This window comes from Elgaria multicarinata, chromosome 3 (assembly GCF_023053635.1).
Source record: "Elgaria multicarinata webbii isolate HBS135686 ecotype San Diego chromosome 3, rElgMul1.1.pri, whole genome shotgun sequence".
In the NCBI taxonomy this organism is placed as follows: Eukaryota; Metazoa; Chordata; class Lepidosauria; order Squamata; family Anguidae; genus Elgaria; species Elgaria multicarinata.
In genome coordinates this window covers 20635133-20651774 of record NC_086173.1, presented here as the reverse complement: position 1 = coordinate 20651774, position 16642 = coordinate 20635133, and the positions used below count along the sequence as shown (strand labels likewise).

Below are 16642 nucleotides of genomic sequence, written 5' to 3'. Positions count from 1 at the left end.
ACTGGGCATGTTTAACCTGGAGAAGAGAAGAGTAAGGGGAGACATGATAGCACTCTTCAAGTACTTCAAAGGTTGTTACACAGAGGAGGTGAGGATGGAGAAAGGTATAGTGGATCAGGTCTTTAAGGTTCTCTTTGGGTCAGGGTCCAGCAGACCAGACTCACTGAGAAAATCATACTTAGGGTGTTCATAACATCTTCAACTTCTTTGCAAGGTAATGCCTCCACAAGGTAGTTCTATCTAGGGAGACATTTTTACCGCACCTGAAGGGCATTGAAATCCACCATTACACCATTGTGCTACCCATACAGTAAAAGCCAAAATGCATTTCTGCAACCAGCTTCCTGAACAAATAAATATTTAAGCCCTTGATGATGACATAATACCATTAGCAGAGGGAGTGGGCATTGGGCAGCTATAAGCTATGAAATCCCTGGCACTTTCCAGAGACTTGCAGCAATGAAAGCTGTTGAACTTGCCTTATTCTACCTACTCATAGCTACAAATAAGGCCAAAGTGTATCATGCTTGTGACCTCTACTACACACTGAAACTCCTTGGGTTGGATCCTTTTAATAGCATCTTCTCAGAAGACTGTGAGTTCTATCTTTTCAGAACATTTTGGTCCTAATTAATTGTTATTGCTGTGTGGGGAGGGGTATCCTTTTTAATGGAGTGAGTTTAAATGTATTTAATGTTTTGTTACAGTTTTCAATGATATGTTCTAAAATTAATAAAATATGCCATTAATGAACATTTTAAAATAATGTGGCAAATTTTGAAAACAAGAACCTCTAAAACTAGCAAGATTCAGAGGATGCACTGAGAAATTTGAACTGTTTGGAACACAAGTTGTTAGAATTGGTCATATATGTTGCTATCTTACAATGTTGCAAAAGAAAAAAACTGAATTTAGAATCAATGAATGTCAAAAGTGAGATTGGTTAATGTCAATATTTTGTAAGAGTTTAAATGGATATTGGGACTGATATTTGAGTAAGTTAAAAGGCTTTCCTATATCATTGATTTGGAACTAATTGTAGAAAACAATAAAACAAATTGAACATTTCTGATTGTTGCATTATGCTTCCATACTAGATGTCTGTGCAGCTGATTACACAAGCAGGCTCGACACATTATACTATGAAAATACAAGAGGTATTCCACACTATGGAATATTCCAGTTGAGTGGCCTCGAATGGTGCAATAATGGAAGGCATTTCTCACAGAACAAATGCAATATTTCCTGTGATAGTAAGTGAATTCTTGTTTCCGCTTTTGCAGTCTGAGGCATGATCTACAGTACTGCTTTAAAGTGCTTTATAATAGTTTTAACAACTGTTGGGGCCCAGGACACACTCCATATACAGTTGTCAAAACTGTTATAAAGCACTTTAAAGTAGGGGTGTGCACGGACCCCCCGCTCTGCTTCTCTTCCAGATCCGCGATTTGCGGATCGGGCCGCTTCGCTCCGCCCCCGCTCCACCTATGTCCGCTCCGCTGCGGAGCTCCGAATCCAGATCGGAGCTCCGTTTCCCCCCCCCCATAGGGTTGCATTGAAAGCTAAAAAAGTATACAACTTTTTTTCTGTGAAAGTTAGAAAGCTCAAGTTTGGCACCATGACACTTCATGGACGTACACCAAGTTTCAAGGGAATCCCATCATCCCCTGATTTTGGGGGAATTTATGAAAATCGGGCACCCCATTCATACCCCTTTCGATAGCTCCGTCAATTTGCACATTAAAAACCTCAAACTCGCCACCATGAAAGCTTATCCATGTGTCCACATGGATGCCCAGACTCAAGGCAATCCCATCATCCTCTGATTTTTGGCGGGGCTCTAACCTCTAATGCACCACCCATAACCCTAATTCACACCCCTTTCGATAGCTCCGTCAATTTGCATGTTAGAAACCTCAAACTCGGCACCATGATAGCTTATCCATGTGTCCACAAGGACAGCAAGTTTCAAGGCAATCCCACCATCCCCTGATTTTTGGGGAATTTATGAAAATCCAACACCCCATTCACACCCCTTTTGATAGCTCTTTCAATTTGCATGTTAGAAACCTCAAACTTGGCCCCATGATAGCTTATCCATGTGTCCACATGGATGCCCAGACTCAAGGCAATCCCATCATCCCCTGATTTTTGGCAGGCTTAACTCACCCCAAATTGTCCCATTCTACAACTACGTCAATTTGCACGTTAGAAACCTCAAACTTGGCCCCATGATAGCTTATCCATGTGTCCACAAAGGATGCCAAGTTTCAAGGCAATCCCATCATCCCCTGATGTTAGGGGAATTTTTGAAAATCGGGCACCCCATTCACACCCCTTTCGATAGCTCTGTCAATTTGCACGTTAGAAACCTCAAACTCACTACCATGATAGCTAATCCATGTGTCCACATGGATGCCCAGACTCAAGGCAATCCCATCATCCCCTGATTTTTGGCGGGGCTTAAACCTTTTAACTCACCCCAAATCAAGTCCCATTCTACAACTATGTCAATTTGCACGTCAGAAACCTATCCTTTGGTCCCATGACAGCTTACCCATGTGTCCACATGGACACCAAGTTTCAAGCCAATCCCATCATCCCCTGATGTTAGGGGAAGTTTTGAAAATCGAACACTCCAGTATGTCAGGGATTTAAAGTTGCAATGCAGACAGCTCAATGGGGCCAGTTCCAAGGAAATCCCAACATGCCATGAGATAACCCTAAATCTTCTTCCACACTTGAAAAATGGATTTTTGAACTTGATAAAGTCTAAGTGAGCGCAGGAAGGACTTCTCCCCTGAGTCAAAGCAAGACACCATCCCTGCCAGGCGGGAAGGGGAGAAGGGAGGGAAGGCAGGCAGCCAGGCAGGCAGCATGCATTGTAGTGCCACAAGGATGGCTTGAGCACTAACGCATAGCAAACCAACCCGTAAGCGGGTGCAAGGAGCAAGTGAGGCAAAGATGGCTGGTTGTTTCTTTCTAAGCCAGCAGTTACGCATTGAGGGGCACAGAGGAGGACGACTGGGAGCAAGCGTGCCAGAGGGTGCTGGGCACGAACCGCAAAGCCCATCTACCAGGCACCAGGCGGGCAGAGAGGCAGGCAGAGTAGGCGAGGAGTCAGTCCTGGCAGATGCCCCACCACAGCAGCACCCTGGGGGAGGCAGGCAGACAGACAGGCAGGCAGGCATGGGTTGGCGGGCCCAGAAAAGCTGGTACCTTGCACAAGTAAGCCATAGATCTGCGGGGGAGTCAGTCCCAGCACATCCAGCTACCTCACAAGGACGGCTCCCAGGCAGGCGGGCAGGCGCATGCACCGTAGTGGCTGTGCTCAACTCGGCGCACTACAAGAGGAGTTGAAGTGAGAGCTCACTTCTCAGAAAACTTAAACTGAGGAGTAAACTGCATGAGGGTTCAAAAGGCGTTGGCAGAAAACAGCCAAGAGTCTTGTCAATTCACCCCCTCTACTCGGCGTCCTGTCGTAGTTAAGATAAATGGTGTCAGGCAGCTTGGCTTGGCAGAGGTAAAACAACAAACAGTCACCTACAGGTCGAGACCCTGATAAACTCCTCGGGTAGTAAATAACCGTATATTCCTCTAATGAGTTTTTAATAAATGAGACGAATGATCCTGTACTCATAGAGAGAGGAATAGAGGGTCTTTCACCCTCAGAAATACAAGCTCCCTTATATAAAGAGGCATTAAACACACTCAGAAAGAGTTTAGGCAAAGGTGACTCAGTAAACCCAAAGAGTGACTCCACCACCTTGTGTGGGTTATTAAGAGATCAATGTTTTTTATCTAAACAAACAGCAGAGAAAATATTCCTCAGAATGGATGTGCTACAACAGGAAGTCTCTGGCCTGAAAGTCATTATTGGAACTTTGGTTGGATTAGTAGAGCTTGGTATTCTGGCTGCAGCACCCCAGACAGGTCAGACGTCCCAGGGAAGGCAGATGGAAGACAGCCTGGAGGACTACCAGGGCAGAGGCAAGCAAAAGGATGACAGGCTCTCCACCGACTTAGTGACTAAAGAACTAAATAATATATTTCAAGATTGGAAAACCAATGCAGAAACACTTTCCCACCCCAATCAAATGGAGCACGAGGCCAGCTCTGATAGATCCTTCTCCATTCTCAATTTAACTCCATCCGATCCAAGACTGCTGCTAATTGATGAGTTTCCTGGTGAGGATTTAGACATTTCCCAAGTGAACAACAGTACCATGTTGCTAGATTTGACTCAATTAGGCCCAGATCATACATCATTAGACTTGGATATCTCACAGGAGCCTCTCTTCTTCTCAGCCGAGAAGGTAGGGCAACCAGCTATACCTCAAATCTTAGAGAATAGGGGGACAAATTCTCCCCTGGAAAATGGCTCTCCTCGGGAGAGATCTCTAGATGATCTGCAGGTAGTCATACACAATTGGCCACTCAGGAACTCAGGGCGGATAACAAGATTAGAACAAGAACTCATAGCAGAAATTCAGTCCATTCTGGGGACATCACTGGACATAGGAAGTAATGTACGTTGTAAACGTTTGTCACAATATGGGGATAGTGGCAGTTTGGAATTAACCTTTTCGGACTCTGATATCCGGAGTAAATTTTGGTCCTTACTGCACAGGTTCACTGACAAGGAGCTATTGTTTGAACTAAAACAACCTCGATACGATTCAGGCGGGCTAGAAATGAATTTCACACCATCTCTACAAGAGAGAGGAAGAGAAATCCACCCAAGAGCTGGAAATGAGGGGGACAGGAGCTGGGAGAACCACAGATATAAGATCCCTTCCTTTATCACCTACCCAAATAATATACAAATATACGACCACAGAAATGGAAGGAAGATCACACATTCCAACTCAAACACAAGCCATGGGAGATATCTGAAGAGACCTGAGGATCGAAATCATCAGCTCATATCAAAATCTTCCCACAGAGTCTGGGCTGATCCCCATAGGCCGAAACCTCCAGGAAATCCCAGATCTTGGGATAGTTACAAAAGAACAAACTTTCAAGAGCCAGAGACTTATAAATCAGTCCGAAGACATCAGTTCTGACTAGGCACAAATCAAAAAGGGCTGAATATAATATCTTGGAATTTAGCTGGCTGGGGAAATAAATTGGTGGACAAAGAATTCGTTAGAATGCTCCAACAATATGACATAGTCTGCCTGCAAGAAACTTGGTGCCGCGAACATAAACCCCCCCCCCCATCTTCAGGACTATATATCCTTTAACCATCCAGCCATAAAGACAAGCAAAAATGGCCGAGGGAGCGGGGGCTTAGTAACCTTTATTTCGACAGAATTGGCAGGAGAATCTCAGATGGTGGACTTTGGAGTACAAAATAATCATCTTTTACCCTTACAAATTAAAACCGAAGATGGAAATATCCTCCTCTGTATAAATATTATTATTATTATTATTATTATTATTATTATTATTATTATTATTATATTTATTTGTATCCCGCCTTTTGCCCAATGCTGGGCCTCAAGGCGGCCTTACAAAGTTTAAAATATACATGGGGGGGGGGGGAGGGAAACAAAACCATAAACAATTAAAAAATACACAACAAAATTATAAAACATTAACATAGATGGAGGGCTGGGTTATTCTCCAAAGGCCTGCTTGAATAAAAAAGTTTTATCCTGCTTCCGAAAGCCCATCAAGGAGGGAGCCAGCCTAGGTTCCCCAGGAAGAGAGTTCCAGAGCACCGGAGCAGCCAACGAGAAGGCCCTCTGCCATGTTCCCACCAAGCGTGCCTGTGAAGAAGGTGGGACTAAAAGAAGGGCCTCTCCAGAAGATCTCAAAGCATGGGCAGGCTCATAAGGGAGAATACGTTCTTTCAAATAACCTGGACCCGAACCATATTTACTTCCCCTCTACAAACTGCCTTCTGGTGGTCGACAAAACATGGAAGGATTTAACATTCCTCCTGGAACAGATATCCCAGAAGGTTCCAAGTGCACTTATCTTCATCTGTGGGGACTTTAATGCACGAATAGGAGCAGTCTCAGAGGGGCTCCTGCAACCACTCGGTATAGAGTTGGAAGATATTTTTTTAACAGCTCACAGTTCCATTGATAGTAAATATAACAAGCAGGGAGTAAAGTTCCTAGAATTCCTATATCATCACAACTTCTACACTCTCCATGGGAGCCCCTTGGACAAATCAAGAGGCCACTTTACTTACCTGTGCAGAGGAGGAGGCAGTGCCATTGACCATGTAATGGTCTCTCCAGCATTGTTCCCTTCAGTAAGCTCTTTCGAAGTGCTGAACCGTCCTGAAAGTGACCACCTCCCAATACTAGTATCATTATCCCCACTAATTGAACGAGTAGCATTGACCGAAACCATAACTCTAACTGGAGAATTGCTGGGAGATAGAAGACTAAAATGGTCCATAAAACTGAGTAGTGAAATCCAAGAAAAATTACACAGTCAGCAAATGATAAACCTACGCCAAGTATTCTGGGATAAATCTGCAAATCATTTAGATGCCTTCCAACAAATTACTACAGAACTGAGGGCTTTTCTGGTAGCACCGGTAAATAAAAGCCAACCGACAGTCTACACTGGCTGGTTTGACGCCCAATGTAAAGCGGCTAAGAAAAGCCTGTCTAGGGAAATAAGGGAATTCCGCAACAAACCACCTGAAGAAGCCTTAGGAAGCCTTATAAAATGTAGGTCGGATTACAAAAAATTGCTTAAAAACAAGAAAGAAAAATACACTAAAACTCAATGGCAGAAACTAGAACAGGCAATTTCAGAGCGGAATGAAGGCAAATTTTGGGACCTAGTTTCTCGGGGCTCAAATGAGATAAGGTCAACACTGGACGTATCTATCTCTGCACCAACTTGGGTCAAGTATTTTTCTAATATATTTGATGCCCAACCCTGGCAACTGGGTGAGCCAGGGGCACATCAAGAACTATCTAACCCACCTGAATGGCAACTGGTCACTAACAGGGACATAAAGACTCTTGTCTCACGTTTGCAACTTAAAAAGGCTCCTGGGGAAGATCTCTCACCTCCAGAGCTTTATAAAGAACACTCAGAATGGTGGATACCAATCCTTGCTGCTCTGTTTACCAGGATTAATAACACCGGACAAATGCCCCCCGGATGGAAAGTGAGCATCATCTCCCCAATTTATAAGAAATGATCCAAAAAACTATCGGCCGATCAGTTTGCTGGACGTCTCCTCAAAGTTATATGCAAGACACTTACTTCAAAAATTACTTGATTGGCTAGAAATGAACCAATTTATACATGAAGAACAAGCTGGTTTCAGAAGCGGATATAGCACCATCGATCAATGTTTTACTCTGAATTACATCATCAGGAAATATACCAAGAATATCAAGAGTCATCTATATGTAGCCTTTATTGATTTTTCAGCTGCCTTTGATTCAATAAATAGAAGTAGATTATGGGAAAAACTACAAAACACCAATATTGACCGTAGACTATTGATGCTGATAAAAGAGCTATATAGTAACACTGAAATGAGGGTTAGAGTTGGCCTAAATGGCTTTCTAACAGAATCCTTTAAAACAACCCGGGGAGTTAAACAAGGATGTCTCCTGGCCCCTTCCCTCTTTAACATCTATGTTAACGACCTAGTGTCACAGTTAGCCCAAGTAAACTCCCCTTCCCCAGTAATCATGAACAGAAAGATCTTTACTCTAATGTACGCAGATGACATAGCACTAATCTCTCTCGCGCGTTTGGGCCTGAAAAATCTTTTAGGTACGCTCAGCTCTTATTGCAAATCTGAAAACCTGGCAATAAACTATACTAAGACAAAGATAATGGTCTTCGGCAGCCGCAGACCTACACACAAATGGACTTTGGACCAACAGGTCATTGACCAGGTTCGCTCATTTAGATATCTGGGTATTCTCTTTAGTGAGTCCCTCTCGTGGAAAGGGCATAGGGAGGCAGCGAAATTGAAAGCACAAAAAACTATAGGGGCTCTAATGAAGTTTTATTATAATAAAGGGGGACAGTTGATCGAACCTGCCCTAAAAATCTTTAATACCAAAGTAATACCACAGCTGCTTTATGGGTCTGAAATCTGGGGGTCTGACATCACCACGACCGAAGCCTTGGAGATTGTGCAGAACAACTTCCTTCAAAAACTTTTCTCTCTTCCATCTGGTACCCCTGCAGCTTTTTTGCGCACAGAAGCTGGTAGTCCTTCAGTTAGGGCAAGAATTGAGAGTGCGCAGCTAAAATATTTTAAATGAATCGCCATCTTGCAAAATGAGAGTCTTCCTACCAAGTGTTTTCTAGAAATGGATAACAATTGTCATTGGACAGTAATATTCCAAAAGCTCTTGTATAGTTATCATCTCCCTGAATTGAAGTTTGCTCTAAGCATGGATAAGAAGCAACTAAGGGATTGGTGTTTTTGGGTAGATTCCAGGAGGGACCTGCAACTTATTAAAAATTCTAAATTCTCTCGGTGGTTCCCTCTTCTAAAAACAGAACACTATAACACATGTTATCTGTCCAAACTGAGGCCACTGCCCCTGAGAAATGCTTTCATTGAATTGAGGTTTCAAGTGATGCCAACTGCAGTGCTGGATGGACGCTACCACAAGGTACCATTTGAATTGAGATTATGTATCTGTGGTCAACAAGTGGAAGACATAGCACACTATATGTTAACTTGCCCTTTATATAGGGACCCAAGAGAGAGACTCCTGAAACCACTGCTGACATATGGAGGCATGAATGCCCAAGCAGAAACAGTTCTCTTCCTCCTTAGCGATACCAACAGTTATGTCACTCATAAAGTGGCCCTGTTTGCACTGGCAGCGAAAAAGATTAGGAAGAGAGAACTAGATAAAATTGCTATAAACTGCCACGGAGACTCAAAGTGCTGAGCGAAATGAGAGCTTTAGTCACAGTAAATTTAAGCTTGTCTGTATGGTTCTCTTGGCTATTTTAAACTGTTGTGTACTTTTATAGTTGTATGCTTTTCTATGGATGTATTTGTCATGGCCTTCGGCTAGCACAATAAACTGATGATGATGATGATGAGCTACCTCACAAGGACAGCTCCCAGGCAGGCGGGCATGGGCAGGCAGGCAGGCAGGCAGGCAGGCAGGCGGGCATGGGCAGGCAGGCGGGTAGGCAGGCGGACAAAAAGGAGCTAATAGTTATTGAATCAGTTACTTTGAGTGTGGAAGATTTGTGTGCAGGCTTGGAGCATTAACGTTGCTGCTGGATGCAAAGTAGAAGTGTTGGATGACATGGAAAAATCAAGCCTCAGACAGAACCTTCCAAAGGGCAACCCATGGACTGATGGAGTTTTCCTCCTGTTCCCGGTGGCTGGGACGGGTCTCGGCTTCTCAAAGCCATGGCACTGGTGCGTATACACTGCAGCTTCTCCTACGAGAGCTGTCCCACGGACGACCGGTGCATTACTGGAGCTTAGCTTTTTCTCAGAGGGGAAGTCCATGAGTTGAAGTGACAGCTTGCTTCTCAAAGAGGGGTGACAGTGGAAGAGGAAGAGGGGTGGGATGAGACTGAGGAGAGTGAACAGAGCATCCACCATAGTGGCTGTTCAATGACTGAGCTTCAAGATGAAGTAAAGTGAGAGCTCGCTTCTCAGAAAACTTAAACTGTCCGTACGCACTAATTGGCTGTGCTACAGGAGATCGGTGGATTGCTGGAGTTTACCTCCCGCACATAGGGGAAGTCCATGAGTTGAAGTGACAGCTTGCTTCTCAAAATCACCAGACTGGATCACGAATAGTGCATCTGATCCCAGAACTCTCCAAAGGGCGACCCGTGGACCCTTCCTCAATTGAGGAAGTGAATGACTTTAAGTGTCAGGTTGCTTCAAAGCCATGAACGTTACCGAGGAAGAGGGGGTTGGATGAGACTGCAGAGAGAGCCTTGGCCAGCTGCTGCTCCTCATCACCCACATCCTGGAGGACCACCGCCTCCACAGTAGTGGCTGTGCTGAAGTCAATCACTTCCATGAGTTGCAGTGTGAGTGAGCTTCTCAAAGGCGAGGACTCTCCTGTTTCATTTTCACAGCTGTAGTATCCCTCAGGCATGGGGACCATACGGGTGAGCTTACCTGCTCAGCCTGCCACTTGCCTTTAGACTACCAGGCAATAACATCAGAGTCTTTTCATTGCTGGATTCTTTTATTACTAAAACTTCTTAGAACAGTGACACCAAACTCCCTCAGCAAGGCCCACAACACCAACTGACAGAAACAGAGGCTCCGCCCAGGCCTTCGATGAGGACCTGGAGACTAGCAGCTACAGGCCTCTTAAAGGTATATACATCCACATATCACATCCCCCCTTCTCCATAAAAACAATAACTTTTGTTCAATTAAATCTTAACTTGTCAATCTCAGCTCTTCATCACTATCCCATAACATAGTCCTTAAACTTTGCTGGTAGTCTCACTTCTCGCCCACTCCGTGTCCGTTTGATTCCATCTGCTGTTACATCTGACGATAGCTCCAGCTCACCTTGAGGTCCTTCTGGCAAGACCACTGCCTCAGGGGATGCCAGCTCCTCTGCAACCCCTAGATCCACATTGGTTGCACTCACAGGGGAAAAGCAATCCCTCCTGAGGTGCCCCCTGTTCCTTCTATAAGTTTGACCTTGGGGAGTCTCCACTACATATGAGCGTGGCTCTCTTCTTTTCTGAGCTACTGATGCTGGCATCCAACCTAAAGTTGTTTTCAAAGGGGCTATGATTGCATATGGAATCTTTCTGCATCCATGCACCACAGGTGATACTGTGGGATCCACATGAATATGATGCACACCTGGGAAACGACCCAGGCCTTCAAAAACATCAGAATAGTGTTTGAGGAGACCCTCCATCTTGGTTGGAGAATGTACTGCTAATACGTGCACACGTCTGATCAAGTCAAGGGCTACACAGGCTGACCGACCCAGAAGTGGTGGATCTCCAGTTTCTGTGACATAGAAGGTTAGATTTCGATTCTTCAGACCATTTTTGCAAGGAGCTATAATGGTACCTCTTGGTTTGACCTTTGCTCCACCAAAGGCAATTAGTGTCACATTTGTCATTGCTGTATGCACTTTATCCTGCAAGCACTCTGCAATATCTTTTGGAATTGTGTTAGCATCAGATCCAGAATCTAACTTGAAAACAACTGGAAGTCCTGCCACAACTACTGTGCTATACCAGGCTTCTGGGCTTCCCATGAGCCTAGCTTGATGGCATGTAGTTATTACTCCCATGAATAAGGCATTTACATCTTTGGTGAGACTGGAAGGCTCAGATTGTGTCCTACACATTTTAGCAAAGTGATTCCTTCCTGCACACCTATTGCAGGTCTCTCCAAAAGCTGGACACTGCCTGGGCCTGTGAACATAACCGCATCTACTGCAGGAATTGCCCCTTGCCGCTGTAGGTTTAACTGTTGCAAAGGTCTGCTTTGGGGCCCTTTTACTTTCTTGGTAGCTTATGGTCCTTCCGCTTTTATGTTGGATGGCTAAGATGTTTGTTTCTGAGGTCATTGCTGTTGCCTGAGCCCTGATAAGAGCCTTTGCTCTACAGATGGTAATAGCTTGCTCTAGAGTCAACTTAGGGTCTTCTAGAAGCTTTTCTTTAAGTTTGCTGTCTGAGATGCTGAAAACAATTTTATCTCTAAGCATCAGGTCTGTGGAGGCCCCAAATTCACAATGCTGAGATTTTTCTCTAAGGGCTGTAACAAAACAGTCTATGCCTGCTTCCTCATTATAAGGAAGCTGCCAGAACTGGTACCGTTCAAAAACAGGGTTTCTCCTGGGCTCACAATAAGTTTTGAATGCAGCAAGGGCTTCTTCTAGTGTCTGACTTTCAGGATCTGCATAGATATTAGGAATGGTGTTGTAAATTTCTAAAGCCTTTTCTCCTATGCAGTGCAGCATTACAGCAATTTTGTAGTCTTCTGACTCTTTCTCCGCTTTTGTAACTGTAAGGTATAGTTGTAGTCTCTGTTCCCATTTCCTCCAATTTTCTCCTAAGTTCCCAATAAAGCTTAGCTCAGAAGGAGGTTTAAAATGCTCCATGTTTTATTCCAATATGGCGGCGGGCACTAAAACCCCTCTTCAAGTGGATTTCTGAAGGGGAGATCCCACTTCTGACACCATGTAGTATCCCTCAGGCATGGGGACCATACGGGTGAGCTTACCTGCTCAGCCTGCCACTTGCCTTTAGACTACCAGGCAATAACATCAGAGTCTTTTCATTGCTGGATTCTTTTATTACTAAAACTTCTTAGAACAGTGACACCAAACTCCCTCAGCAAGGCCCACAACACCAACTGACAGAAACAGAGGCTCCGCCCAGGCCTTCAATGAGGACCTGGAGACTAGCAGCTACAGGCCTCTTAAAGGTATATACATCCACATATCACAACAGCGAGACAGGCAGCCGCAGTCACACACACAACCACACACACAATGACAGCTTTTGCACAGAGGCTCATGTGTTGAAGTGACAGGTTGCTTCTCAAAACCATACTTCTGGATCAGGGAGTACGTCTTCCACTCCCAGGGCACTCCAAAGGGCGACCCGTGGACTGCTGGAGTTTACCTCCCTCAATTGGGGAACTGAATGATGAATTGAAGTGTCAGCTTGCTTCTCAAAGCCATGAACGTTACCGAGGAAGAGGGCTTGGATGAGACTTCCATGAGTTGCAGTGTCCGTTCACTTCTCAAAGCCAACACTAACTCATTGTGGTGAGTGAGGCGAGGACTAGCCCGTTTTATTTCCACAGCGAGAGAGGCAGCCTGGCTAGTGGTGGTGGTGGCAGGCATTGCCTTGCCCCCTGCTTGCACCTCACCCAAACACGTGCAGTCAATCATGGAGTCTTTTGGAACTGGGTGGAAAACTATCCAGATGAGTTTACTAAGCTGTACCAGATGCCACAGAAATGAAATGAAATTGAGTGTGGTGCTTTGCCCTCACACAGTCACACACACACACACATGGACGGTGACAAACTCTGCCTACAGCTTTTGTAGAGGCTCATGATGCCCACCAGGCAGGAAGTATTCTCCTTTAGGGGAAGATTCAGCCTGGCAGTGCCTGCTATGTCGTCTACTGTGGTAGTAAGGAATGCAGGTGGTGATCTGGGTGGGCGTTGGAAAACGCCATCTTGTGGGTCATAGAATCATAGAATCATAGAATGGCAGAGTTGGAAGGGGCCTACAAGGCCATCAAGTCCAACCCCCTGCTCAATGCAGGAATCCACCCTAAAGCATCCCTGACAGATGGTTGTCCAGCTGCCTCTTGAATGCCTCTAGTGTGGGAGAGCCCACAACCTCCCTAGGTAGCTGATTCCACCGTCGCACTGCTCTAACATTCAGGAAGATTTTCCTGATGTCCAGCCGGAATCTGGCTTCCTTTAACTTGAGCCCGTTATTCCGTGTCCTGCACTCTGGGAGGATCGAGAAGAGATCCTGGCCCTCCTCTGTGTGACAACCTTTTAAGTATTTGAAGAGTGCTATCATGTCTCCCCTCAATCTTCTCTTCTCCAGGCTAAACATGCCCAGTTCTTTCAGTCTCTCTTCATAGGGCTTTGTTTCTAGACCTCTGATCATCCTGGTTGCCCTCTTCTGAACACGCTCCAGCTTGTCTGCGTCCTTCTTGAATTGTGGAGCCCAGAACTGGATGCAATACTCAAGATGAGGCCTAACCAGGGCCGAATAGAGAGGAACCAGTACTTCACGTGATTTGGAAGCTATACTTCTATTAATGCAGCCCAAAATAGCATTTGCCTTTCTTGCAGCCATATCGCACTGTTGGCTCATATTCAGCTTGTGATCTACAACAATTCCAAGATCCTTCTCGTTTGTAGTATTGCTGAGCCAAGTGTCCCCCATCTTGTAACTGTGCATTTGGTTTCTATTCCCTAAATGTAGAACTTGGCATTTATCCCTATTAAATTTCATTCTGTTGTTTTCAGCCCAGCACTCCAGCCTATCAAGATCACTTTGAAGTTTGTTTCTGTCTTCCAGGGTATTAGCTATCCCACCCAATTTGGTGTCATCTGCAAATTTGATCAGCGTTCCCTGCACCTCCTCGTCCAAATCATTAATAAAAATGTTGAAGAGCACTGGGCCCAGGACTGAGCCCTGCGGCACCCCACTCGTTGCCTCTCCCCAGTTTGAGAAGGTTCCATTGATAAGTACTCTTTGAGTCCGATTCTGTAGCCAACTGTGGATCCACCTAATAGTTGTTCCATCTAGCCCACTTTTAGCTAGTTTGTTAATCAGAATGTCATGTGGTACTTTGTCAAAAGCTTTGCTGAAGTCAAGATATATGACATCCACAGCATTCCCACAGTCCACAAGGGAGGTTATCCTATCAAAAAATGAGATCAAATTAGTCTGACAGGATTTGTTCCTGACAAATCCATGTTGGCTTCTAATAATCACTGCATTGATTTCAAGGTGTTTACGGATTGACTTCTTTATAATCTGCTCCAGAATTTTCCCAGGGATGGATGTCAGACTGACTGGTCTGTAGTTCCCAGGTTCCTCCTTTTTGCCCTTTTTGAAGATAGGGACAACGTTAGCCCTCCTCCAGTCGTCCGGCACCTCACCCGTCTTCCATGATTTTGCAAAGATAATAGACAAAGGTTCTGAGAGTTCTTCCGCTAGCTCCTTCATCACTCTAGAATGCAGTTCATCGGGCCCTGGGGATTTGAACTCATTCAAGGAAATTAGGTGTTCTTTGACCATTTGTTTATCAATCTCAAACTGCAATCCTGCCCCCTCAACTTCTGCTTCACTTTTTCCAGGGGGGTCATAGACCCGCTTTTGGGAGAAGACCGAGGCAAAGTAGGAATTGAGCACTTCAGCCTTTTGTTTGTCGTCTGTTATCAATTTGCCATCCTCATTAAGCAGTTGAACCACCATTTCTTTCCTCTGTCTTTTACTACTCACGTATCTGAAGAAAGCCTTTTTATTGCTTTTAGCATCCCTCGCTAATCTCAGCTCATTCACAGCTTTAGCCTTCCTGACGCCATTTCGGCACTTCTGCGCCACTTGTCTGTACTCTTCTTTTGTAGCCTGGCCTTCCTTCCACTTCCTATATGTATCCTTTTTTGTTTTCAGTTCATCAATAAGCTTTTTGTGGAGCCACATTGGTTTCCTCTGTTGTCTTCTATCTTTTCTCCTTGTTGGAATTGTTTGTAACTGTGCCTTTAAAATTTCATTTTTTAAATACTCCCACTCATCCTGCACTCCTTTTCTCATTAGGCTCCCTTGCCACGGGACATTACTTATTATAGTTCTGAGTTTATTAAAATCAGCTTTCCTAAAATCCAGAGTACGTGTATGGCTACGCTCGACTTTTGTCTCCTTCATAATCAAGAATTCAAGTATGACGTGGTCACTTTCCCCCAGAGTTCCCGTAACTGCCACTTTATCCACTAAGTCATCCCTATTGGTCAATAACAAGTCAAGGATTGCTGATCCTCTAGTTCCTTCCACCACTTTCTGTAGGAGAAAGTTATCACCCATACATGTCAGGAATTTCTTGGAAGGGCCGCTTTTGGCAGTAATGGTCTCCCAACAGATATCAGGGTAATTGAAGTCCCCCATCACTACTACATCACACTTCCTTGAAACACTAGCAATTTGTTTCTCAAAAGTTTCGTCCTCGTCTTCTCCTTCATTGGGTGGTCGGTAGTAGACTCCAATTATCATATTCTTTTTATTCCTAGCCCCATTTATTTTAATCCAGACGCTCTCGACGGGGCTCCCAATCTCATCCGCCTGTATTTCTGTGCAGGGATAGGTATTTTTAACATATAGTGCAACTCCACCTCCCTTTCTATTTCTTCTGTTCTTTTTGAACAAGTTATATCCTTCCATTGCTATATTCCAGTCATGGGAGTCATCCCACCAAGTTTCAGTTATACCTATCAAGTCGTATTTGCCTTCATGTAATAAGAGTTCAAGTTCATTCTGTTTGTTTCCCATGCTCTGGGCATTAGTATATAGACATCGAAGACCATGTGTTTTATAGTCTGGCTTTGTTCCTACCTTGTTGCAGACACTATTTTGGGACTCTGTTGGAGCTGTTCTCTGTACTGTGGTGCATTGGCCTTCATCCATTGTTGCCTCAAAATTTACGTCTCCCACCCCCGCAAGATTCAGTTTAAAGCCCTCCTGATGAAGTTCTTCATGCTGTGGCCGAACTCATTCTTTCCAGCCCTTGTGAGGTGCAACCCATCCCTTGCCAGCAGTCCATGTTCCAAGTAGCGTAGCCCGTGGTCCCAGAATCCAAAACTCTCACGACGGCACCACCTTCGAAGCCAGTCGTTCATCCAGAGTATTTTTCTTTCCCTTTCTAATCCTCTTCCAAGAACCGGGAGGATGGATGAGAAAATTACCTGGGCCCCAAGGTTCTTCAGTTTCCTTCCCAGAACTTCAAAGTCTGAAATGATTTCTTCGTAGCTCTGCTTGGCGACATCATTTGTTCCCACATGGATGAGAAGAAAGGGGTATGTGTCCGTGGGCTTTATGAGCTTCGGTAACCCTTCAGTCACATCTCTAATCTGTGCTCCAGGGAGACAGCACACCTGGCGAGTCCATGGGTCTTCACGACATACTTGGGTTTCAAT

The 16642-nt window shown here is 44.7% G+C and overlaps 1 protein-coding gene across 1 annotated transcript in view; it reads left to right on the top strand.

Moving 5' to 3' along the window:
* Positions 1–459: 459 nt before the first annotated feature.
* Positions 460–16642, top strand: part of LOC134393948 (lysozyme C, milk isozyme-like) — a 33082-nt gene continuing 16899 nt past the window's right edge. The window contains exons 1-2 of the mRNA XM_063118975.1: positions 460–595; positions 1098–1253. Of these exons, the coding sequence (XP_062975045.1) occupies positions 460–595; positions 1098–1253 (292 nt within the window). The remainder of the gene's footprint in view (positions 596–1097; positions 1254–16642) is intronic.